The sequence below is a fragment of the Quercus robur genome, chromosome 3, assembly GCF_932294415.1.
Source record: "Quercus robur chromosome 3, dhQueRobu3.1, whole genome shotgun sequence".
Classification (NCBI taxonomy): domain Eukaryota; kingdom Viridiplantae; phylum Streptophyta; class Magnoliopsida; order Fagales; family Fagaceae; genus Quercus; species Quercus robur.
In genome coordinates, this window is record NC_065536.1 from 66,082,700 (window position 1) to 66,106,041 (window position 23,342).

General features: G+C 31.9%; 2 protein-coding genes and 1 pseudogene across 4 annotated transcripts in view; all 3 read right to left on the reverse strand.

The window, feature by feature from the left end:
* Positions 1 to 5,043, reverse strand: part of LOC126718972 (uncharacterized) — a 32,916-nt gene extending 27,873 nt beyond the window's left edge. The window contains exon 1 of one of the 2 annotated variants that reach the window (XM_050421408.1): positions 4,880 to 5,043. The gene's annotated coding sequence lies outside the window, so the exon portion shown is untranslated. The other variant, XM_050421407.1, reaches the window with a different exon arrangement.
* LOC126719967 (50S ribosomal protein L19, chloroplastic-like) lies at positions 1,232 to 3,776 on the reverse strand (annotated as a pseudogene).
* Positions 5,044 to 7,299: 2,256 nt separating the features above from the next.
* On the reverse strand, positions 7,300 to 17,181 carry LOC126718969 (beta-glucosidase 40-like). Of its 2 annotated transcripts, none has more exons than XM_050421400.1 (13): positions 16,706 to 17,181; positions 13,390 to 13,456; positions 11,955 to 12,013; positions 11,403 to 11,478; positions 10,828 to 10,899; positions 10,495 to 10,582; positions 10,123 to 10,378; positions 9,809 to 9,915; positions 9,193 to 9,416; positions 9,019 to 9,050; positions 8,482 to 8,584; positions 7,816 to 7,924; positions 7,300 to 7,727 (listed from the first exon to the last, which is right to left on the reverse strand). In XM_050421400.1, exons 1-13 carry the CDS (start codon positions 16,841 to 16,843, stop codon positions 7,553 to 7,555), a joined length of 1,506 nt encoding a protein of 501 aa, XP_050277357.1. In that variant the 5' UTR covers positions 16,844 to 17,181; the 3' UTR covers positions 7,300 to 7,552. The 2 variants fall into 2 exon arrangements, with proteins under 2 accessions (XP_050277357.1, XP_050277356.1); XM_050421399.1 differs by having other exon boundaries at positions 9,809 to 9,924; positions 16,706 to 17,179.
* Between the last annotated feature and the right edge of the window lie 6,161 nt (positions 17,182 to 23,342).

Below are 23,342 nucleotides of genomic sequence, written 5' to 3' on the forward strand. Positions count from 1 at the left end.
CTTTTGTGAATAAGTTAGAAACGGGTTTTGTTCTGCCGACTGCTTTTTGATGAAATGCCAGTTAGTTCACTCAATTCATCGGTGGACACTACACCATTCCAATGCTTTGAGGTGTGTGAAAGCATCTCGTGAGGTTTGATTTGATAGTCAAATTTGATACGCTACAAATGTGGCGATTCATATGAAAGAACGTTATTGTGTGAGTTTATTTTTATCTATAATAAAAAAATTATACATTTTTTTTTTTGGCTCAATAGCATAAGTTATTGTCAAAATAAAGCCAATCCTACAAAGATTCCAACACAATCATTTCAGATTAGGGATAACAATTTTCTCCCTATTTAATTCATGACATAATTATTTGTCTTTGATTTTTTTGAAAATTTTGCAAGTATGGAGGATATAAGAAGAAAACGTAATTAATCGGTGAATTTGTCATAATTCACATCTAATAAAATAATATTAACTGAAATTCTATAATCCTTGAATTATTTAAGGGGTACAAGAAGTACTTGAGAGAACCACCTGAAATAAGATAAAACTTCCACTTCCAAGCCAAACATTGAAACCAAGCCCATGAAAAATTTCATTGCCTCAGGACAAAAGAGAACGTGTTCCATATATATCACATCTCTTTTATTTTTAAGCCCAAAAAAATAAAAATAAAGAACAACGATAAACAGTTTGAGAAAATCCCACGATTAAAAGAAGAGAAAAGTCTATATCCCTGAAATCATAGAAAAATTTCAGACCTTTTTTCTGCTTGTACATTGTGGTAGATCCAAGTGAAGTGAACTGTGAGAGTGGTATGAAATTTTTTGTTTAAGTTTTCAGTGTCTTTAGCAAAGTTCATAAAGTTAAGCCTAACATTATGTTTGGACAAAGGGAGATGGGGGAAAAAGGAAAGGTGATCGGAATATACTAAATTTTAGCATATTCCGAACATCTTCCTCTCTACTCTCCTCTCCTTTTGTCTCCATTTGTTCCAAACATGCACTAACTTGTATAACCACGTGATTTTACAAAAATAATTCAAATCATAGCCATAGTGCATAACTATGAAAAAATATGCTGCATAGAGTAACTTCCAAATTGCACACCAACCTACTGAACATGTATTTCCACCTTAATGAGGATATCAAGCTAATGATCACAGAGATATCAGCATAGATCAATTTATTTGCTCTTCCCCACTGCCTCTATTAAGAACCATCAATAGTACAGCAGACCCCAAGGCAACGATGTCCGTTTTATATTTGGTACAGAAACACCAGCACTGCACCCTTTAAAAAGATGCACAGATTCACAACATTGCTTAACCCCCGTACATAGCTGTGAACATTAAAAATTTAATAGCATTGCCAATTTCCTCAGTATTTCTTTGAAGCCCTCATTTCTTCCACAGACCTCAACATTTAACAAGATCCTGTAGGTAAAGCTGACTTAATAAATAGAAAACAGAATCACATTGTTAACAAACCTACCATTTTTCTCGAAAAATATTTTTGATCTCCAACTGGCATGGCTATCAACTATTGCTTCTTAAGTGCATTCATTTTGTCCCTGAGATAGTAAAGCTTGGCCCTTCTCATTTTCTTCTTGTCCAGCACCTTTATCTCGTTTATGTTAGGTGAATATCTGTCATACATTACAACAAACGATAAGGATAGCTAAAACCATATATGTGATGCATAAGGAGGTAATTAGTAAAGAAACTCCAAAAGTTTGACCTTAGTTTCAAATTTGATTATAGTTTATTTACATCCATATTCAACCACATAATTTCAAATTGGGTAAACAATGTTGTTACTAAGAAAATACACCTGTGCAGAATTTAGACAAGAAACTTATAAATTGTTCTTTTATTTTTTCTTTACCGCAAGTGAATGTGAATCCACTTCATATTGTGGCAACAGAATTGCTAATACTTGTACCAACAAGATCTGTTAAAAACAGCAGAACTGCTAATGCTTTTATCAACAAGATTTGTTAAAAACAACACCAATCTTTTCCCCCACATCCACTTATTAAAAGAATAATTTTACAGATTACTGCTTTTATTATTGACTCCACATCTGTGCATGACTCCCCCCACCACCCCCTCCAACCCCCTTTTCTCTTAATTGAAAAGATAAAAGTGAAACAACTTATTACATTGCCAATCATTATATTGGAACTTGGAAGTCTAAGATACACAAGTTCAATATAATCCTCTCGTCTGTGGTATTTCAAGATTTGATTAACAACGTATTATGCATATAAAAATGACTACTGGAACTATTTAATGTTGACAAAATGATGAGAAGGCTTCTGTGGACGACTACTGGCTCTATCTAACGTTGCTGCCAAGCCACACGGCAAAAAACAGGAAGTTACTTTTCCAGTCAAAAGCAGCAAGGCCAATGCTTATCAAAGGGCCATATTTACTTTAAAGAGCAAAAAGGAACCTCAAAATACTTACAGCGGGAAGAGAGATTCAACTCCAACCCCAGCCACTAGCCTCCTTAATCTGAATGTAGTATTTAAACCAGCATTACGTCTTGCTTTAACAATGCCTTTCAGAACTGAAACACGTCACTTGTTCTCAGGTACTACCTGTTCATATGAAGGATCATAATGAACAAATTTACTTAACCGACATAAAAATAGCAACAACATCCTCTTAAAATGAATTTGCTATACCACTTTGAGTTGCACAATATAACCAGGTTTTATATCAGGTATTTCTCGGTTCTCCCTGACTTCCTCTACAGCTTCCTTATCTAAAATCTGTGAAGTACAATACCAATTATTATCAAATTGAGGAAAAGAAGATGATACTATTGATTACTCTAATAGCAACACAAAGATGCGTGCCTGCATTATGTGCTTGGCAGTTTTATCGAGCCTCTTAAATTTGATCCTGGGAGTTGCATCAGGTATAGATGCAGAAGAATCCTGTGAAGCCGATTCAACAGTATTTTCAACCGTTGTAATGCATCTGCTAGTGAAAGGAGGTAGCACAGCTGCCCAATGTAACAATCCTGGCCTAGAACTTCTGCTTGCACTGATACTGAAGGTATGCCATTATTAGATGGTGTTGCCACAGCTGCTTGGGAGCCGATTCTTGTCTGCAAGAACAAATTTGTAAACATCATACAAAGATGTCTTGATTTGAGAAAAAATAATAGCTAATAATTCACCAAAAAAAATTTCCTCCACAAATAAATGTTAAACAATGTAAACCATGAAGAGTAATCGCCCAACTGCACCTTTCTAATTCAAAGTATGAAACACATAGAGCTCATTGGTTAATAATTAATTTTCCCACAAATTGGTAAGCATAAAATGCAAGTTAAGTGAAAGAAGTTCAGCTGGTATCAATTCTCTAGATTTCAAAGTCACAGAGGTGGAGTAAAAGACAAATAACCGGTGAACACAACTCCGAAAATCTTCGGGAATAGCATTAACAAAGATCATAATTTATTATCAGTCACTTTTGCAGCTGTTAACAGTAACATACTTGCCTGAAGCATCTCTATATTGCCTTTTCTGTATTTTTTTTTTTTTAATAGTGGTATTCACACATGCACCCAGTGTATTATTATCATTACTTCACCCTCCACCTTGCTCTTACAAGGGGAAGAGTGATTTGAGCTAGAGCTCTTTGGTAGCATCTTCATATTGCATCCAAGAGACAAGATATGAATCTTCAGACAATCAACCACTTAACCCCCAAAACAGTACATATGCCTATTGGAACTCAATTCCACACTAATTGAAAGATTGGGTGCCATCCACGCTCATTATTCCACACATCAAGCTCACTTTATTATCATAACCAACAAAATTTCACTCGACATGCCACACAAAAGCTTTCACGAGAAACAATTATCTCATGATCACAAGAAGCTCGAAAACATCAAGATCAAAGAAACGTTTGACACATGTATTGATTGACAAAGACGCACAATGTTGCTTCAAACCTCTATGCGTTCACCAACATTTAGCAATATTTTACTCATAATTAAACCTATAACAACTAATCAACCATACTAAATATCCAAATTGGCTGATACTAAATACTATTAAGACAGTTCTTTTTTTTTTTTTTGATAATCAAATTTTACTTTTTTCTAGAGTTGGGTTTTATGTTCTCTTCCTTCTGTTTTATCCTTGATGGACGCTAAGACCCTGTAGTCTCTGAATCTGTCTTTAGCCAATAGAAAATAGGAATGTGTTCTTTATTTGATATAATGTAATAAATCACAACTCGGGATTTTTTTAATACCATTCTACCAGAATCTACCTATTTTAGCTGATATGATGGTAATTCTCTTTTGAATATCATCTATTCAAATTCTCGTGTGTGCTAGTTAAGTAGTTATACTCAATGAGTCTCGTCTGCTTTTCTTTTCCTTCAAATACACTTGACCCGCCAAAAAACGAAACCCCTTTCAATGAGCGAGGTACCAAAGACGATACTTTTACTCAAGTAGTTGAATTACTTAGAGAGAATTTCTGCATTTTCAACAGAAATGTTAAGCAAAATCAGCAAAAAAAAAATTAACAAAGCATTATAACTACTGAGACAGATTTAACCAAATCACAAATTTTTCCAAATTAACATTTAACAACCATTTAATTTGGATTAAACCCAATTACAAGAGTGTCCAATTTTTTCAACGTGCCCATGATTCTTAGCTTATATAACACTAATTAGTACACTAGTAAATATATAAATAAATAAATCAAAACTAAAAAAAAAAAAAAAACATAATCAGGCTGAAGATGGTAGTACATTAGAGTACAATGAGTGAGAATACATACGAATTTGGAGAGGGAACCTAAAAAGCGAGCATTTGAAAACCCAATTGAGCTGCCATGAAATTTGGCAGTTGCAGTGGCAAAGTGAGAACCGTTTGATTTCAAGTCAACGTTGTTTGAGCATTTCAAATCAACCAATCGGATGCTCCCACGTTGCAAAATTTTTTTTTTAGTGTTTTTGATATAGATGTGGTGAAAAAGTGGGTAAAGTTGTTTAAAATGTAAAAATGTGTGTTTGAACCGCACAACCAAACATGACCAGAGAATGATTGTTGAGCATTGAATGTGAATAAGTTAGGTTTGGAATAGAGAGAAGAAGCTATGAAATTGAGAATTTAGTTACCGAGTTTGGGAGCAAAAAGCAACGATGGATGGTGATCTTCTTTGTCCGGTGAAAATGGAAAATCGAAAACCCTCGCAGTGGAACTGAGGGTTTAGAGGAAAATGAAAGACTGGAAGGATGGGCTGTTGATGGGCCTGGTATGGGTGATGGCCCACATTCATTCATAATGATACGATAGTGGCCAAGTTAAAAAAAAAAAAAAATGGTATATATACCTCGAGTATGTAATTGTCATCCTGTTCCACACACACTAAGACTAGGTTATTACATTGAGGAATCTCCTGAAAGTGGTCCTAAAAAGGTTTCAATTCTAGGATCTCATAAATATAAATGAGCTTTAGTGGTTTCTTCAAGTATATAATTGTCCTTCTATTCCAAACACACTAAGGGTTTGTTTGGATACCGCTTATTTGCTGAAAACTGAAAACACTGTAGCAAAATAATTTTTTAAAGGCAAAACACTGTAGCAAAACCCATGGCTGCATTTTCAGTTCTTGGTGGTCCGTGAACAGTACCCATGTGATCCACTAAAAAAATGCAAAATGCGGAAAACTCTGTACGCAAACACATGCTAAAACTAGGTTATTATAGGGAGGAATCTCTTGAAAGTGGTCCTAAAGAAGTTTCAAAATTAGGATCGCATAAATATAATAGAGCTTTTGTGGTTCGAAGCAAACTCTTATTCTTGTATGAACGATGGATCTCATTACAAGTTATGAATTTAACTAGTGGACTTATCATTTATGTGAAAGGAGAATGTATCATATCGTTCTATTTTTTAGAGTACTGAATAACAATAAGTCTAGAGGAACGATAAAATTATAATAAATTTCACGATTATTTAAGGTGGCAAGTTGTTAATATTAGATAATAAAGTTGTGTAAGCAATTAGAATCAATAACTTGCTAATTCAGCAAGTGTGAAATTTGTTGTGAAAACAGTTTTGTTTGTGATACATCCTCAGATCCCTGTTGGCTTTTTGCCACATTACCAATCCTATTTGGATGACCAAAAAGAAGTAAAGAAGGAAGATCAATTCTAGGGTGTTAGTTACAGCTTACAAGAGACCTTTACAACGTTTGAAAAAGATTTTAATTTTGTGTGTTGTAAATGAAAGCTTTAGGTGTGAAAAATATTGTTTGTTGAATTTGGTATTTAGTGCCTAAGTTTTTTGTACTATGAGCAATTTCAAATGAGGGGTTCAAGTGATAGCTCAGTGATAATGACTTCTTTTATGGTACCCATATCTATAGTTTGAATCTTGCCCCCCATACAATCTAAATAAAAAAAGAAGAAGAATAAGTAAAATTATTTTTTGTAGTAATTTATACTTTAAAAGTTAATATGACTTGTTATAATTAGAGTAACAATAGTTTATGTCAAATCTCTTATTCAATCATCAGAAACTTTACCAGATGAGCTAACTGGAACTCATTTCTGTTTATATATAATAACTTACATTATATATTTTTTCTTTAAAAAAAAAAAAAAAAAAACTTACATTATATTGATAATTTTAAGTTTTTTGATATTTTTCCCAATATCTAGATCAATATTTATGGAATTTAAGCCAAGATATCTCTAATGAAATTTTCAAGTATTATTCTAAATTTTTATAATCAATAAAGATCTCTTGAGATATCACTAGGAACTAAAACCCATGGCTTAGGATTATCCCAGAGCCTAGATAAAAGGTTTAGAAGTAACCATAGGACTAGGAAAGATCCTAGTCTACTGTTTTAATTCTAAAAATACAAAAAGACCTATTAAAGATTTAAATCATTTTGACAATAACAAAGTCTTCAAACAAATTTTTTTTTTTTAATCTCCTTTAACTTATTACACAGTGATTTAGATAATAATCCATGTGTAAACTAATTTAAGATTTTTAATTCTTCCTAGATTTTGGGCTTGGGAAATTGATTTTAGAAAGTATGAATGGCCATACCACATAACAATTGGCCTCAACAATAGTAAATACTAAACTATAAATTGTGAACAATGATACTTGAGAAACCATACAACAACTAATGTTGCCCCTGGTGCAGTTTAGCAGTGGCAACTCCAGGAATTTTTTCTAGGAGGGTCAATAGTGATGTAATTTTTGTGTGCTAAAAGTTGTGTAATTTTTTGCTAATGAAGAAGAAAAGTGCAAGAAAAACAATTTCATTTCGCGGCCAATGGCAAAGTAAGCCAGAGTTTCATATTTCTTTGGATTATTGGAAATAAACATGTTCAAATCAATACATGAAGGACACATTTTCTTTATATCTTAGGATGAGCTGCCTAAAAAAAACAGGATGGAACAAGTAAGAATATGCTTTCAGACACTAATTGTACATTCAGCATGCAATGCATTGATTTGGAAGAGTCCGGTTGCTGCACCTTCATTTTTCTCCATCTTTATGTTGAAGTCAAGAACTGCTTGAACCATGTAACAGAGTCCTTTGGATATCTCTTGAGCTTGTCTTTATAATCAACAAAATAGAGACCAAATCTTGAAGTATATCCAGCTGCCCACTCCCAGTTATCCATTAAAGACCATGCAAAATACCCTCTCACATTGCAACCATCATTCCTGCAAGTATCAACAAAGTAATCATTTAGATCTTATCAACAATGGCTAGTGAATATGTGCCTGCTTGATAGAAGACACTATTACATACTTGATTGCAGCTAGCAAGTTGGTTAGATGCTCATTGTGATATTTGATCCTTTTCTCATCCTTTAGAGCATCTTTAATGGAGATAAGTGAGTTGTTTGGATCATCCATCCCTATACAACCATGATAAACAAGATTTAGATTGAGATTTTAATCATATCTATAGCACATTGATGCGGATAAATATGTTCAAACTACAGATGGTGATATTTCAATCGCATTTTGGAATAAAGCAATGCTAGAAACACAAAAAGGTTCACAAATTTTTTTTTTTCACAAATTACAAAGGCTACAAGTTGTGATTGGTGCAACACCACTTGCACATGATCTCACCACTAACACTCCTTTTTATTGCACACCAATCACAACATGCCATCTTAACTGCTGATAAATTTTTATTTCATGAGATTCATTGTTTAGGATATCCATTGAAATGTGTTCATTTATGAAATAAATCATAAGTACTTGTATACAAATCAGCAAGGTTAAATAGAATAACTATTGAAAAAATTGAACAAGAATCCAAACAATTATTTTATTTTTAATCCATTATCGAAATAGTGTACTGAGTTATTTGCTTTTGAAAACACAGAATTTGCCTCAAATGCTGTTTAAGATGTGACAACTTAGTTTACAGGGTATGAAAACTTCGAGTCTTTTAGAGGATTACCATTTTCAGTGATAATAACCAGAGGGTTCCCATACTTTTGCTTGATGTAGTTCATTAACTTTCTGATCCCTTCAGGTACTATGTACAACCAAATAGAACTTGCCTGCAATTTGTTATGGGATAACAATATATATTTAGGTAGACAAATTATACCATAATCACAATGCTTGCATGACCTACAGAGGCATTATATTTTTCCACTCTCTCACCAAAATCTAGCTAGTCCAAGAAAAAAAAAGGTCAATGTAAGCTAGATTGGTGTTGTTTGGCCCTCTATCATGTCATGCCACCTTCTTTCTTAGAATATAGAAAATGTTAAACCTATAATCAATTTTAGTACAAAAAACTTATAAATTGACGTGACAATAATGAAATTAGTGCCACTTCAACAACAAAATAAATAAATTTCATAAGTACTTTTTTGTGATTGGTGACACATCACTACATAAGTTTGTACGATTTAGAATTTAATCATATTGTAATATCATTAACATCACTCTTATATATAAACTTATATGTTGCTTTAGATACACTTACCCTGTCTCCAATAGCTTTCCCATCTTTGAATGCTGAAAACAAAGTCAAAAACCAATATGACAAAAGTAGAATACGGAGTTAAAACAAATAGATCATTATCTCTAACTAGGTAAGTTTTCCAAACAATATTACTAAAGTTTATGCAATTTTAGAAAGGAATCACCATTAACTTACGTAGGGTAATTGCACCAGAGTCTGCAATGGAGTCGTTTAGTATTTTAACGAGTGAATCACTTGAATTCTTTCTTGCATAAAATGTTGTATAGTAATTAATGCCAACAAAATCCAAAGAACCCTTGAGAAGAGCTACCTCGGATTTAGAAAATTTTGGCAACCGGTTTCCTACCCTACTTCTCATCGAGCTAGGATAATCCCCAAAGATCAAAGGCTCAATAAACCTGCAAATATAATGTAACAATTCCACTAAGTAACAACATAATTTAAAATCTAGGAAAACCATAAAAGGCTTACAAATTAATGCTACAATTGATGTGATTGATGCTACATCAACAACATAATAAATAATTTTCTGAATTACTTTTATTTATTTATTAACACTTGTTTGCAAGATTTATGTAGTATAAATTATGGTAATAATATCATCACTCTAAAATACATCAAAACATAATTGCTGGTGATAACAGAAGCTATTTGTTGGAATAAGTAGTAAACAATCAATGATTATGCTAGTATAATAGTTTTTTAAAAAAAAAAAAAAAAAAACCCTATTTTTCTCTTCCTAAGCACTCTTTGAACCAAAATGTGTAGCTAAATAAAAGTTAAAAGTTACCAGCCGAGCTGAAAATCTTGGGCTCTTTGAGCAGCTTCAATGTCATCTATGGAGTTTGTTGCTGGTTCAAACCACATAACATCAAAAGCTATTCCAAGTGATCCACGTTGTTTTTGCTGCACAATGGAAAAGGAAGAATCAATCAGTGTTGTTTATATCTAGTTAATCATAAATGTTGCCAAGCAATGTATAAGTGCATGCACAGACATATACAAGCATGATTATATATGTTAGTGTACACCAAGTACCAATGAGTGTTTCATATAATGTTTCATCCTTGTTATGTTGATTTGAAATAGTATCGGTCATCATACCTTGTACTTTTTCCTGTATATATCTGCCACAGTAGCATGAGAAAGGAGAACATTGTGGGCAACAATGTAAGGCTCGGTTGCAGAGTTTCCTGCCCTACAAAATATGTGAAGTAAGATAGAGCATCGCCCTGGTGCTTGGAGGCCGACGTCGTACCCTTGGACAGTAAATGTATGAGGCTCATTGAATGTGATCCAGTGCTTCACCCTGTCACCAAATTTCTGAAAGCATGTCTCGGCATACGTTGCAAAGTCCTTTCTGTAACCAACTATGATTAGTTACTTGAACTACCAGCATATAAACTATTCAAATTTACCAAAAAAAAAAAAAAAAAAAAAAAAAGGAGAGAAAAGTACAAAAGTAGGATCAATTACATGATTTGTGGGTTCAACCATCCCTGGTATTTATCTTCTAGTGCTTGAGGAAGATCCCAATGGTAGAGGGTCACATATGGTTCAATTCCTACACATGTTGTCTTATATTGCATAAGCATAGCTCCATAGGAATGTATACTGGATATGATTAAAGTTGCTATCAACAAGTTTATCAAAAAAAAAAAAAAAAGTTGCTATAAGCAATCTAATGGTTACAGTCTTCAAATTGGTTTCAGGTTTCAAAATAAGGTCTTCACCCTTAGAAAGAGGGGTTTCAATTTGACTTGATAGTGTAGATCAATGCTAGCCTAATTTATAGATATGTAAGCTTACCTTTGGCTAGTAAAGCATTGATGAGGTTGTTATAGTGATCAACTCCTTTTTGGTTGATTTCACCACTTCCATCTGATTGAAAGGAACTCACAATAAGAACTTTCATTTTTAATTCTACTCTTAAATAAGGTTGTAGAGAAAACTATTGTGAAACATAAATAAGATCTTGAATGGTTATATTATAAAAAATAAATACACAATTGTTTTGAAATTTCCCAACATTGGGTCAAGTTACACAATGCTTTGGAAGTAATAAAATAATCCACATGAGACTAAGCACCTAAGGTTAACTTCTATCTTTTGATATGAGTGTAGGCAGGACATTCTACCATATTAAAGATGGACAAAGCATAAAGCAGTTAATTTCTTTCATAAAAAAAATTGTTTAAAGCATGGTGTGATTGAGTGATATATGACACTTGTAGCCTGCATTTCATGTAAGCTAATTTATTTTTGAACCATCTCCAATCCAAAGATTACTTTTATTTAAGCACTGTAACTGTTAATTGAAGGCTTTATTTGCTTGATGAATTAGTTCTAGATGAGCACTGATGTTGATTCCAAAGAAGACTTACTAGGAAAAATCCGAGACCAAGCAATTGAAAACCTATAGGCATCCATTCCCATGTCCTTCATAAGTTGTATATCTTCCTGTTTGCAAAAAACAAAAAATTTACAAATGTGTGCATTTTATCAAGAAGAAACAAGTAAAAAAAAAATCGTTTCTAAACCGGGTTTGGTTGCGTTTTAAGCAACTTATAAAAAAAAATGTACTTGAAATATGCCTCAGAAGCATTCATGTGGCTAATTGAAAAATTAAGCAAGCATGCACACACTTCTTTCAAGTCTAGTTTCTGACCATTTGCACATTCAAGGTTGTCCTAGACTGAGTGAGACATATGATGTGCCAATATATTTGAGTTCAAATCAGAACATTCTTATGATATAAACAGAGGATATATATCATCCTAGAAGGTCATAAATCAGTCTTATATCCTCTAGTGACTAATCCCTCATTGAATGTGCATAACCATGTATGAGCATGATTGGCTATCATGGGATGAATCCTAACAAACCAGTATTATTTCACCTAGTAAAAGAACCAAAAATGGATCGAGTAGATTTACATTATAACGGTGATAATCATCCACAGCGATGTCAGCATTACTGAAATCAGCTACTTTACCTGTAACAAAATGCAAAGGTAAACAATAATCAGAGCCTTGAAAGATTCAAATTCTTTCACAGTTGTTAGGTACACAGTAGAACTTTATGGACTTTTTGCTAAATTCTAAATGATATCTAAAACACAGCCAACCACTCCAATTGATCATATACTTAGAAAACTTTATGACATATTTGAAGTGGGCTAATACGACTTAAGTATCATAATGATTACAAAGTAAGAGCCGGCAAATTGCAACAGACAAGAGGCTAAGAAGCACGAACACTTCAAATCCCTTGGCATGTCCATGTTAGACACGTTAGTGATACTTCTGCATGTATGTCCTTATTATGTTGGGAAAATGAACATAAAATATGTCTCTAAATAAATAAAATATACCTAAATATATATATTAACTAATTAATTAATGTCGCATACCCACCATGCCATGTTCTAATTTTCAAGAATTGCCATGTCGTTGTGTTTTGTGACAGTGTTTGTGTCCATACTACTTAGGAAAACTACCTTGTCAATTTTGTCTAATGTTTTTTTAATAATAACAACTAGGGGATGGAGATTCAAAGACAAGTTCTTCTAGGAGAATTAGATGGTGCTACTAAGCTATAAGAATCTTGGTACTTGTGTCAGACTTTTACACTTATGTTTGGTTCAAAGGAAGAGAGGTGGAAGGGAAAGGGAGTGTGGGAAAAGCAAGGGAAAAGAAACTTTTCCCTTGTTTGGATGGGTGGAATTAAAGAGGAGAGAAAGGAAATGGAAGGATTTTGTTTCCCTCCATACCCACTATTAACTTTCCTTCCAAATAGGAAGAAATGGAGAGTGAATGAAATAGAAAGTTTAAATTTTGATTTTTAATTATAAAAGTGAAATCATGAAAGATAGAATTTTTCACTTCTGTTCCATTTCCTCTTCTTCCCCTCTCTTATTTTCTTTTTCCTTTTTCTCCCCTCAATTTTGCCAAACATAGTTTAAGATTTTAGATTTTGAGTGCGACAAAAATTAAATTGAAGAAACAGGTAACACGTTGAATATGGTAACACACTTACACATAATGGTGGACATGATTAGAGTAATTTATCATAAGACGAAAGTCAAAGAGAGATACAATAATAATTTTTTTGTTCATTAATAATATGTGCAATAATATTATGGAAAATTCTTAATTTATATTGTACTAAACAAATGTATATAATATTGTACACATTTATTTTGTGTAAATTTTACATTTCTAATACAATGTAAAATAAGAATTGTCTTAATATTGTTTTTGTTGGGATTATATTTTTCAAATGAAAATTAAGAATTTTAATAATGTTATATTATATTTACTTTGTGCCCAAAAAAAAAAAAAAAATATATATATATATATATATATTTACCAAAAGTATGTGAAAAAGTGTCCCAAACCGTGGGTCCCCTCCCGTCCTCTTTCACGGCTCCTTCATACTGCATAGATCAGACGGCAATTCTTAGTAAACAGCATAAATATGGATTATACGATCACATCATATCACTTGCACTTCTTGGTTTTTGGCTTAGGCGAGCAAACCAATGAAGAAAAAGACAATCCAGCAATAATAATGCTATTTTTAATTTAAGCTGAAAGTTCTAACATGACATTAACACTAATGAGAAAAATAAAAAGGGAATCTTATTAACATTCTAAATGCAATAATTTTCTACTTTTTCTCTCTCGACTTTGCCAAAGAGATGTTGTGCTAGTTTCCACCAAGTCAAATCTACAATGATGAGTGTAAAATTAGTAAGTTTAAAAACACAAAATATTTTACCTTTTTTTCTAATAAGAGGTGATATGTTGTGATTGTTACTAAAGTGATAATAAAAGCTGTGTTAGTGGTTTCATGTAAAAGTAATATTGCTCCAATTGAAAATTGTCAAGTTAATAATTGTAATTTTTTTTTCTCTAGCTTTAAAACATTTACATTAGTCCTTACAAAATAGAATAAACCCCACATTTTAACCAACTCCCAAAATCTCCCGCACCAGTCAATGTATTGTTATGGAAAAATGCAGTTGTGTTATAGTAAATGTGTAAATTTACATAATTACTATAGCTTTGCAAATGAATATTATAATAATTCTTTGTACTTGTTTTAGTTTGATCATGAAAGAGGAAGAAAGAAAAATGATTTGGGATAATAATAAAAAAATTGTCTGTCATGCTATGGCATTGGTAGCTTGCCCAAGGGGACTGCTTGGGCTTTGGCTGCCAAGGCCATGGCATGCCCGTGTGCATGCTCCCAAGGCCATGGCAGCTCCCATGGGTAAGCAGCCAAGGTCAAGCCATGGTGGGCGTGGCCTTGAAAAGGTGGCCCCAAGAAAGGAAATAGTATTTTAATGAAATGAAATGTAAAATAAATAAACTGATGTTGAGTGTTTTGAAAAATAAGTATATGTAAAATAAAAGAAAGTAAGTTCTTATACTAAAATAGATGGAAATTTTTACATGAACTAATGCAAATACTATAAAAAATAAAAATACAAGATAATCACTTGCCAAATTAGTCATTGTGAAAAACTTTGTGAGTCTAACATTACTAAGGATAAAAAGGAAAGAGAAAAAATAATTAAAAAAAAAAAAAAAAAAGATAGGTTCAAGTTACACCTGGTGTAACTCTTGTAAAGTTTCACATTTTTTAAATCATAAATTTTCTTTTAGAGAGTTATTACTTTCCACCTTATTACCTTATTAATATACTAGCATTTATTTTCTCTCTCTCCTTATTTATTGTGTGCCTCTATTTCAATCCGCAATCTATACTCATCTACTAAAGAGCACCCCAACGTAGCTTAAAACATAGATCTATTTTATCTGAAGCTTTCAAATCTATGTTAAGTGGGTGCTATTGGATTGTTTTTTTGGAAAATCATGGTTGAACTCGTGAGTCGTGTCACTATGAGCATAAATAAGGGAGGTAGAGTTCCAAGACATCTGAGATGATAACTCGTGTTACTATGGCACTATCAAACAAATTGTGGTGAAGCAAATTAGATAGCCATGACAAATTCCTAGCTTAAGAAATTAGTGAGCATAGATTAAAATTAACAAATCACTTGACCCTTGTGCCTTGTGCCTTGCTTTAGTAGCAAAAGGGAAGAAATAAAAGACATACATCTTTAGTTTCAACTATTCATAAAGCATTCACACCATCAGACTCCCACTCCAACTCCAAACGGACCAAACCCCTTTTACACCGTCAAGAAGTAAACTTAAACCACTGAAAATGTTATTAATCGAGTTGTATTTGAGAAACTGAATATAATTTTAGGCATGTGCGTCCATTAGAGGAGTTCATGGAGAGAGAGAGAGAGAGAGAGAGAGAGAGAGAGAGGTGGGGGTTGAAATAGTTTAATGACTCTTTGTTTATATTTAGAAAAGAATTATGACTTAATGATATTAGATTTGATATATGACTAGTGTCTTTTTAACCATTAGATCTAATGGAAATCAATAGTTTAAAAAATGTGTAATTTTTGTGAAGTTACATTAAGAATAACTTGAACCCATTTCATTAAAAAATGTATTGAGTTGACTAACTCACTCATTTCAGGATCTATTTAAAAATATGAAAGTAATTATTATTAATGTTGTAAAGGTAAGTCGTTATGTTTCGTGAGGTTATATAGTCCCATGCAAATCATGAAGGACTAAGAAATAAGAATATTTGTGAATTTATAAAAGATTAGCTTTTTGGGGGGGGGGGGGGGGGGGGGGGGGGGAACTACTGATACTAGTTTCTATATAATTTTGAGGAACAAATATATTTTATTGGAATTTCCTCAAATGATTGTAAATGCGAGTCATTCGCTCACTCATCAGTCGCCACATCTAAAGCTTAAAAGTCAAAAAAGTCTATTTTTAGTTATTTCCCTTATATTTTCCGGCCCCCAAAAATAGACACAGAATAATTGGTTCCCCTATATTCTCGAATCTTAAGGAGTTTGTCACCTATCCCCGCCACTTCATAAGCAAAATAAGTTGGAATGACAAATACGCTCTCAGAGAGAGACCAAATAATATTAACCCAACAAAAGAATATATATATATATATATATATATATATATTTTTAGAAAGAAAAAGAAAAAAGAAGAACTAAGCACTGTTCATCTACCCAGTTCTTTTCAGATACTCATGAAGAAAGAGTGAGATAAGTTAAGAATCAAATATTTTTATTTCAATTTCTGTTTATTAAATTTCACTGTTTTTATCTTTCTTTTCTTATTGTGGTTGAGTGGCTGTAGTGCACTTTCTCATAATGGAAGACAGCTTTAAGAAAACAATAAATCTATTTTCGTTCACATATATTGGGGTGGCTTATTGTGGATTGGTGCACAATAACAGTGTTAGTAACAGGTTTATTATGGAAAATTATTGTTCCAACAACAACTTTCTAACCTTAATAAATTATGAAATTTTTTGGTGTTTCTGCACTTATTAAGAAATTCACCAAAATATTCATATTCACAAGCAAACACCAAACAGGACACAAAAGAAGCTGTTTTGATGTCCACCAAAGGAAACAAAATTGTGTGAGTTTTGTTTGACTCTTCTCCTAGAGAAAAAGCTTGCATTAGAGGGGCCCAAAAAACATATCACAGACATAACTGATAAAATATCATTGATATCAATAATAAATAAATAGAAGGTCTTGGTTAATGGGGTCATGACCAACCTGGAAAGCAGAAGAGGCAGTCCCAAAAACGAAACCCTTTGGAAAGCTTCCTCTGGTAATATTCTCTGACAAACATATGTGGATTCTACAAACCATCACGAGTGTAACCAAAGCAATGCCTATTCTTCTCAGCCTCATAGTTTGTTCAATGAATTCTTGTTAGATATGAGAGAGAAAGGAAGATAATTTTCTGTACTGAGGACTAAGACTTGTTTGGATTCACAGAAAGAAAAGAAAGAGAGACAAAGAGATATATGGAAGAAGAAAGAGATGAAAGTATTGCAACTGTATTAAGACTAAGACTTGGTTGGATTGTATTTAAAGGAGATAGATAGAGAGGGATTGGAAGAGACTAAAACAGTGAGAGAAGAGAATGTTTTAGATTATACGGCATTGAGTAAAAGCTAAAAAAATGATGGTGTTAAGTGGTGCATCATGTGGCTACACAAATAGTGGGGTGGCTTTGGTTTTTTTAGGTCCTGAGTTCACACGTTTTTGCACCATAAACAAGCATCCATGAGATTGCTTTTCGATATCCTTTTGCTTTGCTTTAATCTATGTTCTGATCACTGATGTCATTGGTGCGTTATTAATATTATCATGTTTCTTTTTGTTTTAATGTATCTTATTCATGTTGGCCGACCATAATAGCCGCAAAGAATTCTCATCATTAAGTTAATTATGGTCCTGTTTCACATTTTATTTAAGGTACAACTGTATAAATTGACCAAAATAAGTCTCACTCAATTCAAATAACGCATAATAAGTCTGATTTTACTTTCTCAAAAAAAATAAATAAATAAATAAAAAAGTCTGATTTTACATTCCACTCAACAATTTTGGAGTGTGCATTGTATATTCCTCTAACAGTGGCCTTTGTTCACTGTTTACTTCCTGAAACTTTGCGTCTAAAGTAAATTCTCAATTAACAATTAATAATTATCTAATACATGGGATATATATTCTCGAGTAATTTTTAGATACCTTGGAAGCACAGTGAATAATGCGTTCTCATCTCACATTTATGGTGAGATCCACTTATTAAATTCATAATAAGTCCATCATAAATGCGAAAAGAGAGAGCATCATTTTACTATACTTCGAGAGTACTTAAGTATTTTCTTATATTCTTCTTCTCATAATCCTTGAGTCTTGCAATCGCATAAATCACATACCATATAATTCATGAATAATGGGGCTTGTCATTCTGTCAATATCCTCTAACCAAAAAAAAGGAATGAGACTGTGTTTGTATAATTGTATTGCGTGCAGCCGGATTCTCTGTTATTATATAAATAGCCCATGCATTTCCTTTTCTTGTTAGGTGAGTATATGACCAATCTTAGTCACAGTGACTGTGTTTGTATAATTGTATTGCATGCAGCTGGATCTCTATTTTTATATAAATAGCCCATGCATTTCCTTTTCTTGTTAGGTGAGTATATAACCAATCTTAGTCACAGTGACTGTGTTTGTATAATTGTATTGCATGCAGCTGAATTCTCTAGGAAATGCATGGGCTATATATAGCCCATGCATTTCCTTTTCTTTTTAGATGAGTATAACCAATCTTAGTCACACACTACAGTTTGATTAAGCTCATATATATGTGCAGATGCGTATGAAAATAGATTATTTCTAGTTTTGGATTTCTTGTAATGATCTACAATTCTAATATACGGAAACAAATGTCATTATTACTTAGATTTGTATAGGAAATGAATGAATTGAGTGAAAATGATATTGGCATATAATTCATGAATGATGCTTATTCCTTATCTATCAGTCTAATCTAATCACTTTTAAACCAACATACTCTGCGTGATTCTTTTGAGAGCTAGGTGTTCAGTTACGAAGCCTTTTCCGAGATAGCTAGGCGATTGTTTCTATAAAAGTGAGCAACCTCATGTGCCTTTCTTATGCTTATCCAAGACATAAAAAGACACCGTTGGCAATTCCCTTTTCTTTTCTATTTTTGTTTGTACATGTGTGCTTTTGTGAATAAGTTAGAAACGGGTTTTGTTCTGCCGACTGCTTTTTGATGAAATGCTACTTAGTTCACTCAACTCATCGGTGGACACTACACCATTCCAATGCTTTGAGGTGTGTGAAAGCATCTCGTGAGATTTGATTTGATTTGATGGTCATATTTGATAGGCTACAAATGTGGAGATTCATATGAAAGAACGTTATTGGGTGAGTATATTTTTATCTATAATAAAAAAAAACTATACAAATTTTTGAAATTTTTTATTTATTTGCACAATAGCATAAGTTATTATCAAAATAAAGCTAAACCTACATAGATTCCAACACAATCATTTCAGATAAGGGATAACAATTTTGCCCTGTTGATTGATGGCATAATTATTTGTCTTTGATTTTTTTGGAAATTTTGCAAGTATAGAGAATATAAGAAGAAAACGTAATTTATTGATAAATTTGTCATAATTCACATCTAATAAAATAATATTGAGTGAAATTCTATAACTATATTTGTAGTCAAACTTTCTCCTTGTTAAATTTTCTAAATTCTCTTAATAAGTTTACTAAAAAAAAAAAAAAAAAGAGCTTTGTTTTTAGTTATCCCCACATCTAAATTAAATATTACTTTAAATAAAAAAAATTAAGCATATATGATTTATTAAATTTGAGAAATAATTAAAGAAATTTATAATAACAAATAAGTTTTTGTCTCTATCAACTGAAACTTAGATGCACGTTGCGTGTTTTGTTAAAATACTTATTGTTATTTTATCTAAAATGCGTATTGCATATTTTTAAAAAATACTTATTGTCACTTTATCTAATAAAGTAATTAATAAGAACAAATAAGTTGCTGTTTCTATCAACTAAAACTTAGATGCAACATGTTTTGTTAAAATATTTATTGTTATTTTATCTAAAGAAATTGATAAAGATAAAATAAGTTGTTGTCTCTATCTAAAATTTTTTTTATCCAAAATATTCCTATAATTTGGTGAAGCCAACCACTGCCTCTAAGCCATTTTTTTAATTATACTAGTATTATTATAGTGCAATGAACTTGATGAAGATTCATATATAAACTATTTTTTTTTTTTTTTTTTTTTTTTTTTTTTTTAATTTATAAAAAAACAATTAAACTAAATTATTAAATAAATAGTAATAATAAATTATAAAATAAGTAAATTATTTAATAAAAAATTACTTTAAGTTCTAATTTTTAGAGTATAGACTTTATACTTTGAAATGTTTATCTATTTATATATTTTAAAATTATCTTTGTACTTTGTGTTAATTTCTTAATATGAGATGCGATATGAGCTTGATCATTTCTATCTGGGTTATGTTTAATCTATATCCTAGTCAGCACAAACAATAATAAATAAAATAGTTCCTCAATACTGATTTTTTCCTCATGATAGTCTAATAAAAAAATCAGCACACTTAACAAAAACATACACAAAAGAGTTCAAGAATAAATACAATAACCAAATAGGCAAACACTCACAAATTAAATACAATAACCAAAACCCAAAATCAAAACATGCACAAAAGAGTTCAAGAATTGAGAATTAAAAACTTACATACGAGAACCAAAAACTTAAATGGGTGTCCATTGTTTTGCTTATTTATAGTAAACTTCCTTTGGCATAATATCCTACACGCAAATTAAAAAGCAAAGAAAAATAAGTAAGATGAATTTATTATATTATAACATAAGAGTAAGTTGTATCTTGGGGAAAAAATGTGAAAAAAAAAATAACATTGTGGGGTGTATTGTGTGGGATTTAATTATAGGGATGACTTTATTGGTTAAGAGACATTATGTCAAAAATTCATGGCTTAATATATGTGTGTGTGTGTGTGTTTAATCTAAATTAAATTATTGTTAAATCTTATCCCTTAGTCAAGAGTCTTGTAACTTAATATCCTAATAATATATTAATTTAATAAGATGCAACTTGAGGGAAAAAAAAAAAAAAAAAAAAGTGAGTTGTGTGGGATTTTAGTTTAGAAATATTTGAAGATAGATTTTTAGTTTTATTTAAGGCAAAAATGCAAAACTCACTCTTTAAGTTTCACATGAACTCATTTCAGTTATTTAACTTTACTTTCATTCAATTGAGTTCTTTAAATTTCAAATATGTTTAATAAGGCTTCTGTCCAATTCTAATAAGTGCTTGCCGTTAAAGTGCCTAATTTTGTTTGTTTTCATTTTATTTTATTTTTTCAAATCTTAAAAAAAAAAAAAAAAAAAACCATATATAGTTTCTCGCATATAGATGCATAATGAAGGAACATGATCGGTATCCCGAACCAAGAAATGCCATTCTTCTTTACCTTCACCACCATTCTCTTCAATCTCCACCTCTTCCTCAACTCCACTTCATACTCAAACCTTAGTCCTCAACCCCTTCACTGCCCCCACAAACTAGAGCAAGGAGTTGGCGACTAACGCTTTGAATTCCTCATACTCATAAGCCTCCTCCCTCCCTCACTCTCTTTTCTTTTGATTTTTGCAACTGGAATTTGATTAATTTGGTGGTTTTTGTTGTTGTTGAAGTTTTGACCGATGAACATATTTAAGATTAGCATGTTGTTGTATGTGTTTTTCTTATTTTGAAGTTTCAATCATTGGAATAAGCTTGTTATTCCAGTGGTCAGTCAATGAATGTAATATTTTATTATTTCTCCCATGGAGGAATGATTTTGTATTGATTTTTTTTTAAAAGATGCTACCAAAGGCTATTGGATCTATGTGAATCTAAAATGTGCTTTGATTCAAAGCCAGAGTAATTGAATATTTTTGTCATTGGGAAATCATTGATTGAAAGTTGCAGATGTTGAGTAAAATAGATTCTTTGAATTCATGCCATGAGAGGTTTGTGGAGGTAGTGAGGGAGTTGATGAATAGAGTTTGGGTTTGAATTGGGGCTAACGAAGATCAACCAAATCTTTTCTTCTTCTTCTTCTTCTTCTTCTTCTTCTTTTAAAAAAATAGTTTTGATTATTTTTATTTTGGTTTTTGAAATTTCAAAATTAGACACTTAACGGTACGTAAGTAGTTAACAGAAGTGGATGGGAAGCCTTAATTGTACAAATTTGAAACTTAGAGGACTCAATTGAAAGAAAGTCAAGTTAGATAACTGAAATGAATTTAAGTGAAACTTAAAGGGTGGGTTTTAAAATTTTGCCTTTATTTAAATTAAACAGTTGTTAAATGTTATTTCTTAATTTGAGGTAATATATTATAACAAATGAAATAAAATTAATTGTTTTTAAAATGTTTATAATAGACTTTTAGTTGGAGTAGAAGTCAAAATGTTGTTGTTGTTTTTTTTTTTTTTTTTTTTTTTTTTTTTTTTGAAAGAAAACATGAGTTGTTGTTTGGGATTTAAGTTTAATTTTTATTTTTTTTATAATAGATTTTTAGTTTGAATAGAATTTAAATTTGTTGAAATTTAAATGTATAAAATTAGTTTTTCTTAAAATATTGATAATATATAGACTTTTAGTTGGAGTAGAAGTCAAAATGTGAAGTTTTTTTTTTTTTTTTTTTTTGAGAAAGAAAACGTGGTTTGTTGTTTGGGATTTAAGTTTAAAATTTTTTACAATGGACTTTTAGTTTGAATAGAATTTAAATTTATTGAAATTTAAATGATAAAGTTTTATCTAAATTAAACAGTTGTTAAATATTATCCCTTAATTTGTGGAGATATATCATAACAAATAATATAAAATTAATTTACTAATTAGTGGAAGTAGCCATTTGGCGCAACCACGGCTTTTAAACCCAACTTTTATTATATAGGATATAATATAGTATATAGGATATATATATATATATATATATATATATATATAACACCTTAGTATTGCATGTGACAATGATATTTTTGGCGCCATAAATAGTTTTCTTAATCCTTGGATCCGTTAGGAGGAAAATGGAAATGCCTCACTTGTGGTTCGTCGGGACAAATTTCCCACTCCACCTCCTTTATGCCTCAACGGTATCAGGCGCTGCCCTCTCCTCAAACTACCACCTACTTCTTGTCGGGCGTTACATGCGTAAGCTCAAACGCATGGTTGGCATGTAATCCCAATGGGGACTTTCGAGGGAGCCCAACGGATGGATGCATGCCAATCCGATGGACGGCCACACATGAGCCTGATGGATGGATGGATGTGCATGGACCTGACGGTTGGACATGTTGGGCCCCACAAACCTTTTTTGCATGTTCTCCACTCATGTATCTTTATATGGAAATAACTTACACACCACGTTCAAAGACCCTACAATACATTCATGTCTTCTCCATATGGAAAGATGAACCTTGAAATCTTGAGGCTTTAACTCCAAACATTCTCTACAAGGAAAGCTCCTACATTGAAAGGATCTCAGCTAGCCCTACATCACTATATAAACACCAGACCTCCTCTTCACTAACGTACTTGAAAATCCCAAGCTCTCACACTACTGAGTTCTTGGAGATTCTTTTATCACTGACTTAACCTTCAGAGAGTCTTTGGCCGACATCCCACCGGTGCTTTCTGTAGGTTCTTTTTTTCTTTTTGTTCTTCAGGCACTTCAATTGGCGAGTGTGTGGACAATCAATTCACTGACAATTTTTATGAATCATCAACATGCATT

Excerpts from the sequence above, each read along its gene's own strand:
- LOC126718969 (XM_050421399.1), bottom strand. The coding sequence starts at position 16,843 with ATGAGGCTGAGAAGAATAGGCATTGCTTTGGTTACACTCGTGATGGTT. Across the intron at positions 11,479-11,954 it reads ATGATTATCACCGTTATAAT|GAAGATATACAACTTATGAA; the intron begins GTAAATCTACTC and ends TTTTGCAAACAG. Across the intron at positions 8,585-9,018 it reads GGAAAGCTATTGGAGACAGG|GCAAGTTCTATTTGGTTGTA; the intron begins GTAAGTGTATCT and ends AACAAATTGCAG.